This window comes from Oryza glaberrima, chromosome 1, assembly GCF_000147395.1.
Source record: "Oryza glaberrima chromosome 1, OglaRS2, whole genome shotgun sequence".
Taxonomy (NCBI): domain Eukaryota; kingdom Viridiplantae; phylum Streptophyta; class Magnoliopsida; order Poales; family Poaceae; genus Oryza; species Oryza glaberrima.
Window position 1 is genome coordinate 28,500,785 of NC_068326.1, and position 16,869 is coordinate 28,517,653.

A 16,869-nucleotide genomic window follows, 5' to 3' on the forward strand; every position below is an offset into this window, starting at 1 on the left:
GAAAGTTGGAACAGCTTGTAATATTTTCGGGAGACAGTGGGCTGAGTTACTCATAAGATTTCGTGCAATCAAAGGCTCCCCATGGTTGGCCAGTGGCACAATGCGTCGATATGTCCTGACAACAGTAGACCAATCTCGGGAAACCTTGATCGGAAACTAAATTTTACCGGAATAAATGGATCAAATGACAGTACAAACGATAGTGAGGTGAGGTCGTTATCCTACCCAATCTATCGATGGAAGTCCGGAGGCAACAGCCCACATGGAACCGATCGAGAATGCCCACATTGGTGCTGGTGGATCAAACGAGGTAGCACTACTACATTTCCACAGTCGTTGTAGGCTTGTGGAGTAGCCACGCAACTCTATCCTCTTGATTAGATACTCCGACTGATTACGGAAGACTGATGTGTAGTAGCCGTGTACCCAACGGATTGGCAGTAGCCACTGATCCAACCATCCATCTGGGAAGGAACGTTCAGGATTTAATTTCTCCTCCCTCTTTTAGGCCCCATTTGATTCAAAGGAAATTCATAGGAATTTTAGGCCCCATTTGATTCAAAGGAAATTCATAGGAATTTTAGGCCCCATTTGATTCAAAGGAAATTCATAGAAATTTTAGGGCTCCTTTGAATCGCAGGATTGAGAAAACGTAGGAATAGGAAAAACACAGGATTTTGATAGGAATGCAAGTGTAAAACAGAGGATTGCAAAATGCAGGAAAAACATAGGAATGAACGTTTGATTGAACCACAGGAAAAACGCAGGAATTGGATGAGAGAGATAGACTCAAAGGAAAGTTTCCAAGAGGTTGAAGCTCTTGCTAAATTTCCTTCAAAATCTCTATAGGATTGTCCATTCCATAGGAATTTCAAAGGATTGGATTGGATTCAATCCTTTGTTTCAAAGGGCTTCATAGGAAATTTTCCTATAGGATTGAAATCCTTCAAAATTCCTATGATTTTCCTCCAAATCAAAGGAGCCTAGAGGATTTCATTCATATAGGAATTTTTCCTATATAGCTCTTTGAATCAAATGAATGGATCTTATGTAATCCTATGAAAATCCTATAGATTGCCTAATACCATGCAAGTTTTAGAGGAATTCTAACAAGAGGTAAAACCTCTTGGAAACTTTCCTTTGAGTCTTTATCTCTCCTCTAATTCCTACGTTTTTCCTGCGGTCCAATCAAACGACCATTCCTCTGTTTTTCATATGTTTTGCAATCTTCTGTTTTACACTTACATTCCTATCAAAATCCTATGTTTTTCCTATTCCTATGTTTTCTCATTCCTGTGATTCAAAGGGGCCCTTAGAGGATTTCATCCCTATAGGAATTTTTCCTACAAAGCCCTTTGAATCAAAGGAATGAACCCTATGGAATCCTATGAAATTCCTATGGAATGCCTCTTCCCATACAAGTTTTGGAGGAATTTTAACAAGAGGTAGAACCTCACGGAAGAAATCATTTGAGTCTTTATCTCTCCTCAAATTCCTGTGTTTTTCCTGTGATCCAATCAAACGGTCATTCCTATATTTTCCCTGTGTTTACAATCCTCTGTTTTACACTTACATTTCTGTCAGAATCCTATGTTTTTCCTATTCCTCTGTTTTTTCATTCCTGTGATTCAAAGGGGCCCTTAGTTCTTTCACCCCTTTGATTGGCAGGATTGAGAAAACGTAGGAATAGGAAAAACGTATGATTTTGATAGAAATGTAAGTGTAAAATAGAGGATTGCAAAACACAGAAAAAACACAGGAATGGCCGTTTGATTGAACCGCAAGAAAAACACAGGAATTGGATGAGAGAGATAGACTCAAAGGAAATTTACCAAGAGGTTGAAGCTCTTGCTAAATTTCCTCCAAAATCTCTATAGGATTGTCCATTCCATAGGATTTTTAAAGGATTGGATAGGATTCAATCCTTTATTTCAAAGGGCTTCATAGGAAATTTTCCTATAGGATTAAAATCCTCTAAAATTCCTATGTTTTTCCTCCAATTCAAAGTGTAATACTTGCACACTTTTTTTTTTCATTTGGGGAGAAGCTTAATACTCGGTGGCGGAGCCACTTCATGGCCAGGTTGGGCGACCGCCCAGGCTCCGCCATCTTCACTCTCGTTAGCAATTGGCACCTATAATCGATCACCGAAAGACATTATTAGTCACCCGGGCTTGATGGCACCGTCAACTCCGCCACTATTAATACTTTTTTAGATGTTTAAAAGAAGATTGGAGTTAAAAAATAATTAATAACTATCACACATATATAGTACAATATAAACATTACTCCCTCCGTCCAAAAAGAATTAACCTAGGAGGGAATGTGACCCCTCCTAGGACAATGTATGTGGACAAGAGGGGTTACATCTTCTACTAGGTTGTTTCTTTTTGGGACGAAGAGAGTACACATTAGTTAGTTTGGTCCAGTTAGTGCATAATTTAAAAGTTATGTTGCTATTTTAATATATTTTAATAATAAAATATGGAAATATATATGCCGGCGCCATTATATGAGAAAAAAGAATGCTACCCACGTAATCTGTGCGGGTCACCATACTAGTTATTATTACTCCCTCCGTCCCATTTTAAGTGCAGCCACGATTTTCCACACCCAACTTTAACCGACCGTCTTATTTGAAAATCTTTTGAAAAAAATTAAAAACATAAGTCACGAGTAAAGTACTATTCATATTTCATCATCTCATAACAACCAAAATACTAATTGTAAAAATTTTCAAATAAGACAGATGATAAAAGTTGAGTGTGAAAATTTATAGTTGCACTTAAAATGGGACGGAGGGAGTATTTTCTTTACATGTTATCAATAGAAGCTTCGCGCTAATTTTTGAGAAGATTTTTAGCATCTTTTTAACTCAGTGGATGCATTATTCCTGATTATGGAGAAAAGTTAAAATAACTAGCTCGTTTGTCAGTGTTATGTACAGTTGTGCAAAAATATTATTGAAGTGAAGTATTCATGCATTTTCGTTATAAACTGCATTTGATTTCTCTTAAACTTTAGACAGCTGAGATAAAAAACGGGATAAAGCATTTCAGGTTCAAACAGCTAAAAGTTGCAGTGGCTCATAGTGACTGCACCTCTTCCCCTTTACATGTTTTGATCGGTTTTTTCTCCATCTCTATTAATATACGAGGTAAAGCTTTTACCCTTTTAAAAAAAATAGTGACTGCACCTGATCCCAATCGATAGCCAACACATCGCCGTTGAGCAACGAGCAGTGACAATGGCAGCGCCGGCGCGTAAGTCGTGACGCTGTAGAGCCCTCCCCATCTCCCAATCTCCCATTGTCCCGCAAGAGGCAGGATACCTGCTCCGTTCTGGTGCACTGTGACACCGCGCAAGGGAGCACCGAGAGGACACGCCCAGCACCCGGTACCTACCTCTGCTGCTTCTAATTAGGAGGATCCTCTGTACTGTACTGTAGTATGAGTATACTCCCTCCGTAAAAAAAAAAAAAAAAGGAGAGACAAACTCTGCTTTCCGTGTCCAACATTTAACCGTCCGTCTTATTTAAAAAAATTATGAAAAAATTAAAAAGACAAGTCACGTATAAAATATTAATCATGTTTTATCATTTAACAACAATGAAAATACGAATTATAAAAAAAATTCATATAAGATGAACAGTTAAAGTTGGAAAAAAAAACCCAGGGTTTGTCTTTTTTTAGGCCGGAGAGAGTATGTACTCTAACGAGAGGATCCTATTGAGCCGAGTCCTGCGAACTGTCTCGTGACGCCAGGGAAGAAACGAGTAGGAGTACTGCACCACACCTTACCGAGAACAAGTACTGTGTATTCAGCAAATATTGCGTATACTATTGTTCGGTGTCCACGCCATCGATGATCATCCAGCAGGCGGCAATATTTTACTCCTACTCATCTACAGTACAGTATATCTTCTCTACTCTAGCAGAGAGGACTTCCCTGTGCTGTGCATGATCAGAGGTTTCAGACAGACATGGGGCCAGGCACTGCATGGTGTAGAATAAGAAGAAGCTGGGCTGATCCGTGTCAGCAGCGTCGGCGACGTGCTGGACTGCTCGCTCCGCTCGGCGCCACGGCGTAAAGCTGATCGAGCCGCCGTCCCCGCCGCGCCGCCCTGCCGTACGACCCCACGGGTACAAAAGCTTACTACCATATCCCCCGATCCATCTTGATCCCTTGCGGGGATCCGATGGTTGCCGTGTACTACCTACTTGCCTCTGCTGCACAAGCTTTGTTGTTTCTTGCACCGATCGTCGTTTTACTCGTGCAGGGGTGGGGAGGGGGGATCGAGCTAAGCTGCTAGTGGGGGCGCCGCCGCTTCGTCCTGGAGTGGCCGCGGCGCTGTACGCTAGCTAGTAACCGGGGGGGACTATGAGTTGGTCTCCTTGGCTAGCGCGTTTGTTGGCTTCCCTCTCCGTGTGATTCTTGGGGGGAATCTTTCTCATGAGCTGGTGCGCCGCTGCAACCCACGCGTCAAGTTCGCCCGGGCCTAATCCCTTCGCCCGCATATCCGCTCCGCTCTTTCGCCGCCGCCGCTGCCGCTAGAGTTGAATTTTGACGGTTTGGGGGACGTACTGATCGCTGCAGAGAGGTGGCAGAGTTTTCTCCGAGAGTTCCTCCTCCGGTCGTCGCCGTAAACTTCGCCGTTTCCTGTAATTTCCTGCTTCTTTTCGCTGCATGCTGCTTGTCCTGCAAAGTCTCTCGCTTTAATCCCGTGCCTTTCCGAGAATCGCGTTTGGGATTTCTTTTTTAAGTCTCTCGGTCCTGGATTGCACGTACAATTCGCCATTCCTTTTCTGCCGGGAGCCCTGGGCTACGGTACAAGAGAAAAGCTTTATGCAGCGTTTCTTGCTCTAGGCCTCTTCTCCTTCGCTTGTCCGGCCAGAAGCTCTTTCTTCACATTTGCTTCTTCTGAAGTTAGTACTACCCCACCACAGCACCACTTGCTCAGCTTCTCTCTCTGTAACATTTGTTCATCTGGTTGCGACGCGTTCCTTACTCTTTTTTCTCGTGTTTTTGTTTGTAGAGAGGAATCATAGCGGCATGGGTCGTATCATTAGATGGCTCAAGAAGCTACTGACTGGCCGGAAGGAAGCACACAAAGGCCTCAAGGAGAACCACGCCGTGAGCGACGGGGCGGAGAAGGAGAAGAGCAGGTGGAGCTTCGCGAAGCACAGGAGGAGTGGGGTAGACAGCGGCAGGCGGCCATCGGAGGCCGCCTTAGCCGCCGTCGCCGCAGTAGCAGTAGAGCCTTCGGAAGTGAGGCGGCCGTGCCATTGTGGCGAGGTGGAAAATGCCATAGCTCGGCGGGAGAAGGCGGCCATGGTGATCCAGAAAGCTTACAGAGGCTACCTGGTATGATCCACGTATACTGAATATCAGACTATGTTCTTCAAACTTGATCTGTTCATGGTTTCTTGTTGGCTCTGCTGCTCAGTCTTCTTTCTTCATTTTTTTTTCTTTTGAGCGAGAGACAGAGTTCTAATGCACAGTAGAAGTTAGTTGTGACGGTGTAGATCCATCGTTTTTTTTTTATCTTTGAAAAGTTTTGGTCAGTCAGAAGTTGCACACTGCTCGCACAGTTGCACCGTATTTTTGTTAGATTCTTCTACTTCTTTTTTGTTACTCTATTTGGCTACTAGTATGTAAAGTAGGCTAGGCATTGCTATATGCCTGTATATGATGTCACTACCTCTAATGTTCCGTTCCATAATAATGGATACTCCGGTCGTTAGAACTAGTCTACTAGACTATTGGAGTAGCTCTCTTACTCTGCTTGCATTGCATACAAAATCTGCACGTTGATCGGCTACACAATTGTTTACTCTGCGTTAGCGGTGACCTTCTGCCTATAATAAAGTTCCTGTTTGCTGTCAGAGCAGTTAATTACGTAGCGTGACATAAGCCTTGTCACCTAAACCGCGATTCTTTAATGCAAATTGTTTAGTGAAATATTTGTGTTTGTTTATTTTTTGAATCTTACACCGCAGGCTAGGAAAGCGCTTCGCGCTCTCAGGTCTCTCGTCAAGCTGCAGGCTCTGGTCCGTGGCTACCTCGTGAGGAAGCAGGCTGCCACGACTCTGCACAGGCTGCAGGCGCTCATGCGGCTGCAGGCCTCCTCCCGCGCCGCCACGAGAGCTTCCTACCGGAAATCCATGGAGCAGGTGATGGTCGTGCCGATATGTCAAGCTTTTGCATTCCATCTCGCAATGCAGCCAATGCAGAATGAATCTGATCGTTTCGTTTGGTACGTTTTATTGCAACGTGTAGGAGAGGATCTCTGTGGAGGAGACCCGGTTGAAGACGACGACGCCGGGGCACCGCCGGAGGCTCTCCGACAGCGCGGACTCCAACTACGAGCGCAGCCCGCGGATCGTCGAGATGGACACGTGCCACCGCCGCTCTCGGTCCTCCCGGATAGCCATCCGGCACTCCCGCGATCACTCGTCGGACTGCCTCACCCCAGCGCCCATGCCGCCGGCGCCGCTGTCGTGCTCGTCGCCGATCTCCATCAAGCAGCCCCCACGCCTGTCGATCCATCGGAGCCAGCACCACGAGCGCGACACCCGGCACGCCAAGACGGCGCACAACACCCCGCGCCTCGGCGCCCCGCCGTACGGCAGCTCGCCCGCCAACAAGAGCGTCGACGGCATGGCGAGGGCGCGACTCTCGCACCGGGACGCGCTCGGCAGCCCGCGCTACATGGCCGGCACGGCCTCGTCAGCGGCGAGGACGCGGTGCCAGAGCGCGCCCAGGCAGCGACAGGCCGCCGAGGCGCCAGCGAGGTCGAGGAGATCGTGCTCGCGGACGACGCAGGACAGCGGCTTCTGCTTCGAGTGCTCCGAGGACTCCCGCCCCGGCTACTCCGAGGAGCTCAGCGACGAGGCGGCCAGAGATTACTACTTGGACAGAATGTGGTGACCAGATGCAAGACTGTTTTGCCTTGGATGTCATGTTACTAGTGCTCAAAATCTAGAGTCTCCAAAATTTCGTACATACTAATTCAAATGTGCTTAGGTCAAGGCATAATACAAGTTTGAATCAATGAAAATGTTTTATGGCATATGAGGGAATGAAATTCTCTACTTAAGCCAACAAATGACCTTAGTAGTCCTGTCACTTGTGGAGTTCTTTTACTGCCTCAGTGAAGACAAAATCTGTAGTTGCGTGCTACGTTGTCCTTCGGATTGGCTAGACCCCAAGCAAGCGACTGATGTGAAGCATCAAGCTAGTTCTGTCTCACGATCCTTCGTTTCAAATAAGAAGTTCTGTCTCATGATCCGGCAGCCGTTGCTATCATTGTCACGTTCATTTCGTACTTTGGTCATGAACGTTTACAAGACTCTTGGAACAGTCACTGTTGAGTTGTGATCCAAATTCATTTGCGCTAACGGATCATCATCCCTTTTTAGGGTTCCACTATATATATACCTCTTGTAAGCCGCCGTGTGGCGATGTAACCTCACCTCAGATATAGTGAAGATATTTTGCTGGCTGGCGCCCGTGGTTTTTTCTCTCCTATTTTGGAAGGGTTTTCCACGTTAAATCTCGTGTCTTTTGTGATTGATCTATTGTTCTTTATCGTTTGTTCGCCTATCGTTTCTTAACAGTCACGAGCTGGTGGGTCTAGGAGTAAGGTCAAGTGTAATACTCGCCAGTCACATTGACGGTTTTGTCACTTGAGTTGTGAGCAGTGAAGTAGTTGTGTTGGTCGTATCTTGGAAAAATTGCTCCCAACAACAGGAGCATTGTACTATACAATATACATATCTTGTTTTTTTATATGCTCGTCGTTTCATAAACCTTCGATACAGTTAATTGTACTATTACTGTAATACAGATACGCCATCAATCTTTACCCTTCGAGGCTATTGAGGTCGGTGCAATTCCAACCGGATGTTTACATTTCAGGTACTTTAATGCTTTGTTTAAGACGTGGAGACAACTATATCGTTGCATTGTTAGGTAAGGCGTCTCGTGACTGAGCAGGTCGTTTAAACGGAACTGTTCTGCTTCTGTGTACATGGATTGGACATTAACCGACAAGTTTTTTCGTTTGGAAACGACCCTTTTGGATACCAAGTGTTAGTCCTACGTTTACTGCTCAGCGATGAAGTTTTTGCTTCTTATTTTTGGTCCATTTGTTGCATATTCTGCAGCTGATTGGCGGATCCAAACCAAGGGATGGAGATTTTGTTCTTTCCCGGTGATAGATCTAGATCTGAACTTTAAGTACGGTGGCGTTTACTTGGCATTAAGTGCTACTTGCTGCTAATACTAGTCACGGGTTAATGCAGCACAGAGGAAAGATCGGAATAAAACATGTTTCAAAAATCAAAATAACTTGTCCACTCCCTTGATTCCTTTGTTCCATTCTTCGTTTTCATATCTCGCTCCGGCACTTACCCTAGTTAATTTTGATAGCTGTTGGAGGAAGAACAGTTATTCCTTCTTAATAATGATATAGTCGACCAACCTCTTATCGATGTTCGATGTCTGTTGCAAAATGCAAAGAAAAATCAGGGTCAAAACAAACTCTTAACCGAAGAATCCTAGTACAGTGTTATCTACTAGTAGTACAAATAAATCTAAATTGTTGATTCTTTTTTATTCAACTATAAAGGTAGCCCGCGTATACGTGGGCAGCTTCTTATATAATGTAAATGAAATTTTATTATAAATATTTATGTGTGGGTGGCTTTTTATTAAAATATTTTTAATATATTCTAAACTAAAATTAAATTTATTTTGTGTCCTTTGAACGTTGGTTATTTTCTTATAATTACCATTGCAACATATAAATTCAAAAATAAAATTACTTGAGAACATGCGGTTTTGAATTGATGAGAAAATATTGTGTCGAAACAAAGGAGGTTGTTCCTATAAGAAAATTTAGATATTTTAACTCCCCAGTAGGATATTTGAATTTTTCTATTTAGAATAGGTTTTAAATCTAGCAACATTTATTTAATTTTTAATTTATTTCATGTTCATATTTTCTTTTTGAGATTTTCATTCTATGAATCATCCTTGAAATGATTTGATCTTTGCAATTTGGGACGAAAATATAAGTGCCTATAACATGGCATGGGGTAAAGGCATGCGTTCTAAAATTCTCTCAAGAAATATTGAAGTAATGGTCATAGTGTGTTTAGCGAATCATCACTAAAGTGGAGTGTCTTATAACAAATACACACATTTCTAGATTGTTGTGCGTCAAGATTTTACAATATACTGTAGCAGAATTTATCATAAAATTTTTAAAAAGGGCATGATCTTTAATTCTTATATGGAATTGACTCGATTTATTGTAAAGGCCACCTCAAGGTTGTTTCACTGTTAAGATTCCTATGTGCACCTCACATGCTTATCAGTGTAATGTTCAACCAGCCACACCTTTATTTTCAACCTATTGTCTATATTGCTAAATGAATATTAGTGACTTCATAGATCATATGTGTAATGGGATGCTATGATCATCTTTCTTATGAATATTTATTTATCTCCTAAAAAATCATTTTAAAAGTATCAAGGCCAATTTGTATAGGTACATAGCCCTCATATGCATGTTAAGTGAAATTAATTAAGTTGGTAGAAAGTCGTTAGACACCTAATGGGATATAAGTAATAGATGGAGGTTTATTTGTGTTTTTTTTCATATATATAATTTTCATTTCAGTTGATAAGGAGATAGAAAATAGAGAGAAGAATGACGCATGCTGTACACGGGCAAGGAGGAATGGAGGTTTGGGATTTTTTTTCTAAATAATTAATCTAACAAACTAAAATAATGTGTCAGATATTAAAGTCGAAGCTGATGGTCGAATGTTTTGTTTTCTTGTTAGAATTTTTAGGATTTTCTCTTATTTAAGAGAACAACGTAATATCTTAAGAGTATATTTTTTCCGATTTAAGAGAAGGACATAATATTTTAGGCGCTTTTATAAGATGTGTACTTTTTATTGTGTTACAATGTTTGGGGGGACTATTTTTTAATATTACTCAAAGATATGTTCATTTTACTTTTATTAGATATAATTTAATTATTACCAAGTTATATACGATGATAAAATATATATCATTATATTTTATATTTTATAATTGCTTAAATGGCACATAAAAGTTAGAAAATATAGCCCCAATTAATATGACATATTTCTCTTTGAAGTTGAATTAAAGTGGATATAAGTTTTTAAATGTAAAATATCTAACGATATAAGCGGATCAAATATTAGTATTCTAATTTAGATGTTACATTTGGTTAATTGTTTGACTTAAAATTATGCTTTTCTAAAAGCACGAAAATAGAAGAAAAAATAGATGAAAAGGGAGGTGGGTTTTCTGAGCAGAAGTACGTACGTACTTGCAATTGCCAACAGGCCGAAGTGGGCCTAGGGATAAGGAGATGATTTTTTTTCTAATAAATCTAATGGTTATAAATAATTGGTCCACTAAATTTAATAAAAAAAATCAACGGTTAGATGTTGTGTCATTTTAAGAATTTCTCTAATTTATTATAGTGTCACGTGGTGGCTTATGAGCGTTTATAGGATGCCACGTGGCGGCCTAGTAGCGTTTATAGGAAGTTTAATAAATTTTTATTATATAATAGATAGGTTGATTGATAAGACCTATTCGTACTATCACTATATTTAACGTAACGGTAGTAGAAACATGAGATGATAATTTTTAAATTTACACATCAGTTGGAAACCCTCCAAGTTTTGCGCCTCGCAAGGGCGACCATGCGGTGCGGGGTGGCGTCACTACACAGAGCTAGGAGCGGAGGTGGCTGGCATAGTTGCCGCTGCCCGTCGCCGACACCTGATTAGCGATAGATAGCTTATTTCTTTGGTTGGCCATCTCCAGCCTGCGGAAAGAATCAGGACTAAACATTATAAAGCCGCTCTTGTTTAGATTCAAATTTTTTCTTCAAACTTCTAACTTTTTCATCACATCAAAACTTTTCTACACACATAAACTTCCAACTTTTACATCACATTGTTTCAATTTCAACCAAACTTTCAGTTTTGGTGTGAACTAAACACACCCAAAATTTACCAAGAGATAAAGGTAAAAGTTTGAACTTGACGTGGTAAACTGCAGCGGGTGGAGCTAGAGCGAGAAAGAGGGGTTGCCACTTATTTAATTTACTCTGTTTTATATCAAGTTTAAGCTAATACGGGTGTCTAAATTTATATTGAGAGGGGTGTACATATGGTAAAAATAGGTCAGGTATAGCTACAATTTTTTCTTGACCCGGTTCATGGGAATACTCTAGCTCTGCCCTTTACTGCTACTGCTATATCATAGCTAAGTTTCTACTCTCTTGCTCAACAGCTTCAATTGAATACTCCCACCGTTTCATATTATAAGTCACTTTATTTTTTATTAGTTAAATTTCTTTAGATTTGACCATGTTTACAGAAAAATATAATAAGATTTGCAATAAAAAACAAACATATTTAATGTTAATTAATAAAACTAATTTGGTGTTGTAGATATTGCTAATTTTTTTCTATAAGTTTGATCAAACTTAGAGAATTTTGACTAAGAAAAAAGTCAAATAACTTAGGGCATGTTTAGTTCGCGAAAAGAATGTTTTTGGGTGTCACATCGGATGTTTGACCGGATGTTGGAAGGGTTTTTGGACACGAATAAAAAAACTAATTTCATAACTCGTCTGGAAACCGCGAGACGAATCTTTTGAGACTAATTAATCCGTCATTAGCACATGTGGATTACTGTAGCACTTATGACTAATCATGCACTAATTAGGCTCAAAAGATTCGTCTCGCGATTTCCCCCAACTGTGCAATTAGTTTTTTAATCTATATTTAATACTCCATGCATATGTCCAAAGATTCGATGTGATATTTTTAGGGAAAAAAAATTGGGAACTAAACCAGGCCTTATAATATGAAAAAGATGGAGCACAACTCTAAACTACGAGACATCTAATAGAGTCCCCACTGTTATAATTCAAAGCACATGCTTTACGATTAACCAACGACATGGGTTAGCAATCTCGAAATTGTATTTTTGGCGCGGCCCGGGTTGGGGTGGGGGAACCGAAGTTTCAATTTTTTTTTTTTGAAAAGTTGATGATTTTTGAATGAATTTAAATAAACTTTGACCAAATTCTGGAAAATGGAAAACCCCGAAATTTTCGGGTGAGATATGTGCTTGCCGATAAGGGACGAAATTTTCTGCCAACGACTACATGTCTTCTATATTCCCTCCGTTCCAAAAAAATAACTTAATGTTTAGATTTGTTGTACTGTATTATTGTATGTTTGTTTTTTTAGACGGAGAGAGTATTCTCTGTTCGTATCTGAAACCGGGCAACAAATAGAGGCGAAGAAGAGGCGGGAAGAGAACGGCCTTGTGAACGCAGCCACCGGAGCCGTCGGCACCCGACGGGATGAGTTGCCGGACCAGCAGCGGAAGGATGCGCCGTCGAGTAGCCAAGCGGTATGATCTGAATCGATATAAAAACCTTTTTCCAATGAACAGTGGATAATAACCTAAATACTAACTAACCTTACCTCTAATCAGGTTAGTAAAGCACTAAAATGATCGATTTTATTGATTTTATTGGTAGTCTACAGATGATTACGCTAACTGAAATAGCCAATAGAGCCTGAAAACCAGTAGCTGGCAGTGTTTACGTTATTGGGCTATTACAAAGCCCATCTGTAGCCCACAATTCTTGTCAGAGGCCCATACTGTGATACGATCTGTTACATCCATGAATCGACTAAGGGTGAGTTCGAGGGATAGGGGATTGAGAAGATTGGAAAGACACGTAAAACGAGGTGAGCCATTAGCGTATGATTAATTGAGTATAAACTATTTTAAATTTTAAAAATGGATTAATATAATTTTTTAAAGCAACTTTCCTATAGAATTTTTTTTATTAAAAACGTACCGTTCAGTAGTTTGGTAAGCGTGCACACGGACTTACGATGTGCTTTCTCATCCTAACTCACTAGAACGAACGCTCCCTAAGCATTCAATCGAGTCGTGATTAGTTGAGTTGCAACTTGCTAGTTCTAATAGCAGCGTTGGCTTTGCTCTTGTATTACTTTGTCGCGTCAGGCAGTGGTGCCAGTTGAGTACTTGATTTCTCACCAACAAGGGCTCGCGAGTATAGAACGGTGCAGTCGCGTGTTTAGGTAAGAGAGTGCGATAGTACGGCGGCGTTTATAAGTCCCCGATTACTAGCCGCCTAATTACCTTCTTTCGGTGGAGAATCAGGAAACGCCGTACACGCTCACCACATGCTGAGAGCCTCGCAGCTACTAGCTGATAGTAAATGCAAGCCGGTGCACCCAAACTCACACCAAACTGAAAGAAGACAATCTCCAACGAGACTGCAAATGAATCTGTATATATATTCGTCTGTTTTTCTTTTTACATCGTGTGACGCTATGATGCCGTGTGCAGTGTGCTACAATGAACTCGATCGACCGATGGATCGATCTCTCACAACCTGACCCATTCCGTGCCGTCGATGAAGGTGAGCGAGATGAAGGGCTTGGCCTCCTCGTCGGTGAGCTCGCGTGACCACGACACCCTGCCGGAGAAGCTCGCGCCGGGGCCCGTGCACTTGTACTGCCCGTAGAACACCGTCCTGCAACAGCAGCAGGAGCAATACAGCAACAACGGTCAGTGGTGCGTACAGCATCAGGAAACTACTGAGTTTTGCCGATATATCTGTCAGACTGTCACTGCCTTTTGCCGATCCTGTTTAGTAACAGAGCATCGAATCTCAAAAGCTGTATGATTCAGTTCCAAAGAGATCAAAAGGGGGAGATGCACCCGTGCAACGCCATGCACCGAGAAGGGGAGAGTGCTCTCCCTTTTCCCGTGCACTGGCAAATTATTGATATGGAAGCTATGTCTACGATTCTTCTCTGCGCACACGGCAATGCGCCTAGCTACACCGAGCTTTTGCAAACAGCAACAGACCAACAGTGCAACACCGATGCGGCTTTCGGTTGGCTAGGGAATTAAAGTGACTTTGCTTCTGTACATACAAAACTGTTTCTACAAACTTCACTCTGATCGCACGTAACAGGCTAGCAGCTTCACAGATAAGTTCGGAGAGAGCGATGAGATGTCTTACAGCTCGCGGTTGGGGTCGCCCCAGTTGTACCAGCCACGGGGGATGATGATGTCGTCCATGTAGGTGTAGGCGAAGACGACGCGGGAGAAGGTGCCCCAGGCGCGGCCGAGGTAGAGCGCGCCGGATCCCGTCACCCGGCAGTTGACGAACGAGAACCCCGTGTCCTCCAGCATGCTCTGCCGGTTCTGCGCTGTCAGCGCGCCGTAGTCCCGCGCGATCGCATGCACGTGGCAATCCTGCAGTGCAGGGCATACACATATACCTCCGATCACCACATGCATCGAACCGAAGCCAAAAGGAAAAAAAAAGTGCAAAATAACGGAACTCAAATAACAGCCAAGCCTAGCAGGCATACGACGAGAGGTTGTTCATTAGCGTCCCCCACTCTGCACGCCCGTGGGTGTAGGGCCGGCGGCCAGCCGCGAGGTCGGCGGCAGAAACAGAAGCGGACACCGGCAAAGAGAACGCGGTTAGTTGTCGCGTCAGTTGTGGGGTGTGCTGGGCCGAACACCGAACCAAACCGCTTCGAGGTGCACGTGTTGCTACATTGGCGTTGGTTGAAACGTGACACATGGTCCAGCGTGCACGCCAGGAAAACCGAGGCTAAAAATACGTACTTTGATGTGTTTAAACGGGGATGTACGGGAATTGACACGGTACATCCTAATTTGGTCAGCGCATAATTAACAACGACATGTCAAGTCGTCATGGCGTACGAAAAGAACTCCAGTTAAGCTGGTTCGTACTTCGTGTTAGTAGTACTTAAACGTGCTGGCGTAATTTTTTTTTTTAGGAAACTGGCGTAAATTTCAGATCACTCCTATAAGGAACACTACTTTTGGATGCCACTCTGACGTGCTCTGTTTTGGTTGCTCTGTATACTGTATGGCGATAAAAAAAAATTTAACGCCTGGGAACCTTTCCCGAAACATTTGCATATGAATTCCATATTTGCACCTCGGCGCATGCATGACATATGACAGTATGATACAGAATGACATAAAACACAACGTAGTGATTTCGCACAAAATGGAGGGGGGGGGGGGGAGGGTTCACGGGAGAACAGCAGAGGAGACAGTGTTACCTCAAACAGAGAAAGCGCATTGCCAAAGATGAAATCCACGGAGCCTTCGATGTAGCATTCCTTGTAGTAGTGCCGGCCCGAGTGATCGTACAGCGTGTCCTGCGCGCCCAGGAACCTGCACCCCACGAACGCCGCGTTGTCCGCCGACACCCGCAGCGCCACCGCCTGCTTCCCCGACGCCCCCGGCTTCGGCACCGGCGACGTGTTCTGCTCAATATCATGACCGCGAATTGAGGAGAACGAAGCCATACAGCCCCGACAGAATTACGGCGGTGGATTTGTTACCTTGAAAGTGATGTTCCTGGCGAGGAAGTACTGCGCGTTCACGGCGAACGACGCGGAGCTGTATGTGCCGAGCGGCCGTCCCGCCCGGCCGGATGGACTGTCCGCCGTGTCACCCCACTGCACGATCGTCTTGTCGGCGCCGGCGCCCTCGAGGGTGATGAACGCGCGCATCGGCGATATGTTCACCTTCTCCCTGCGAGATCGTCGTTGTGCATGGTCAGTACTCTCTCGTAAGCACCAACAAGATCAGAGGCCCAATGCGCGCGCGTGCACGTACGTGTAGGTGCCGGCGTTGACCTTGATGACGACGCGGACGAGGTTGATGATCGGGAGCGAGTCGACGGCGGCCTGGATGGTGGTGAAGTCGCCGAACGCCGGGTTCTTGTCGACGACGAGCGAGTAGGAGGGGAACGCCCGGGCGAGCGCGTGGTGGACCGTGCTGTGCTCCAGCCCGCCCATGTACCGTACCCACTCCATGAACTGCCGCTCGATCGCCTCCACCCGCGTCGCGTTCTCCGGGAACGACGGCTGCTGCTTCCCCGCCGCCCTCCCTGGCCGCACGCCCCGTGTGTGCCCCGCCACTCCGCCCGGCGCCACGGCGGCCAGGGCGACAATGCACGCCACGAGCCGGACGGGCGCCACGGCCATTACGACGCCACGCGCCTACAGGCTACTCGAACGGGCGCCGGGTAGCTGGAGAGGCGTGTGTGGCGGCCGGGCGGGTTCGGTGATGGAGGCAGGCGAAACGAGAGGGGGAAATTTAAGGAGCTCGCGGCTCTACCGACCGATCGATCACGGTTCACGGGGCAAGGGAGGGACAAGAGGAGAACACCAAGGGATTTGAGAAGCGTGACACAAACAACGTACGCCAGGGCGAGACGAGAGCAAGGCCGCGGGTTCACGAGCTGCGGAAGTGCGGTTGGTGCGCTGGTCGCTGGCGCCGCGTGTTGGCATGGCAGCGCCGCCCAAGCTACGCGAGCCCGTACCCACCACGTACGCGCGCGTGCATGCATGCGTTCGTCACAGCTCTCGTGCTCTTGCTCTTGGCGTCGCGCGACTCGAGCCCGCGCGCATCCCGGCGACTGATGGCGACTTCTGCGCGCTAAATTCGCAGCGTAGCAGAGGATTTTCTTGGGCTCGCGAGTGCGGATACGGTTCGTTTTGGGGGCTTCGGTACGTTGTCCTTGCTTCGTTTTGTGTATTAGAGTGTTATTTTCTCCTTGTGATTGAATGGGTATATTGTTTTAGTTGGAGGGGGTACTCTTGTACCGTCCCCGGTTCGGCCATGACGTTGGGATGAACTACGCCAGCGTGCGTGGGGAAATGAAGTTTGCCAATGGCGTTGGTTCGAAATCTACAC

The 16,869-nt window shown here is 44.5% G+C and overlaps 2 protein-coding genes across 4 annotated transcripts; one reads left to right on the forward strand and one right to left on the reverse strand.

Moving 5' to 3' along the window:
• The first annotated feature begins 3,772 nt into the window (after positions 1–3,772).
• On the forward strand, positions 3,773–7,530 carry LOC127764790 (protein IQ-DOMAIN 25-like). Of its 3 annotated transcripts, none has more exons than XM_052289716.1 (5): positions 3,773–4,142; positions 4,280–4,661; positions 5,036–5,364; positions 6,000–6,173; positions 6,280–7,530. In XM_052289716.1, exons 3-5 carry the CDS (start codon positions 5,053–5,055, stop codon positions 6,928–6,930), a joined length of 1,137 nt encoding a protein of 378 aa, XP_052145676.1. In that variant the 5' UTR covers positions 3,773–4,142; positions 4,280–4,661; positions 5,036–5,052; the 3' UTR covers positions 6,931–7,530. The 3 variants fall into 3 exon arrangements, with proteins under 3 accessions (XP_052145676.1, XP_052145684.1, XP_052145668.1); XM_052289708.1 differs by having other exon boundaries at positions 3,774–4,142; positions 4,280–4,925; XM_052289724.1 differs by lacking the exon at positions 4,280–4,661.
• Positions 7,531–13,368: 5,838 nt separating this feature from the next.
• On the reverse strand, positions 13,369–16,400 carry LOC127765948 (probable pectinesterase 53). Its single transcript, XM_052290929.1, has 5 exons — positions 15,787–16,400; positions 15,510–15,702; positions 15,225–15,431; positions 14,141–14,376; positions 13,369–13,645 (listed from the first exon to the last, which is right to left on the reverse strand). The coding sequence occupies exons 1-5, from the start codon at positions 16,155–16,157 to the stop codon at positions 13,498–13,500; spliced, it is 1,155 nt and encodes a 384-aa protein (XP_052146889.1). The 5' UTR covers positions 16,158–16,400; the 3' UTR covers positions 13,369–13,497.
• Positions 16,401–16,869: the final 469 nt, after the last annotated feature.

Coding starts and splice junctions, on each gene's coding strand:
- LOC127765948 (XM_052290929.1), bottom strand. CDS start 16,157: ATGGCCGTGGCGCCCGTCCGGCTCGTGGCGTGCATTGTCGCCCTGGCC. Junction 14,377..15,224: donor ATGCGCTTTCTCTGTTTGAG/GTAACACTGTCT, acceptor CCTGCACTGCAG/GATTGCCACGTGCATGCGAT. Junction 13,646..14,140: donor GGCGACCCCAACCGCGAGCT/GTAAGACATCTC, acceptor CTGCTGTTGCAG/GACGGTGTTCTACGGGCAGT.
- LOC127764790 (XM_052289716.1), top strand. CDS start 5,053: ATGGGTCGTATCATTAGATGGCTCAAGAAGCTACTGACTGGCCGGAAG. Junction 5,365..5,999: donor AAGCTTACAGAGGCTACCTG/GTATGATCCACG, acceptor CTTACACCGCAG/GCTAGGAAAGCGCTTCGCGC. Junction 6,174..6,279: donor ACCGGAAATCCATGGAGCAG/GTGATGGTCGTG, acceptor TGCAACGTGTAG/GAGAGGATCTCTGTGGAGGA.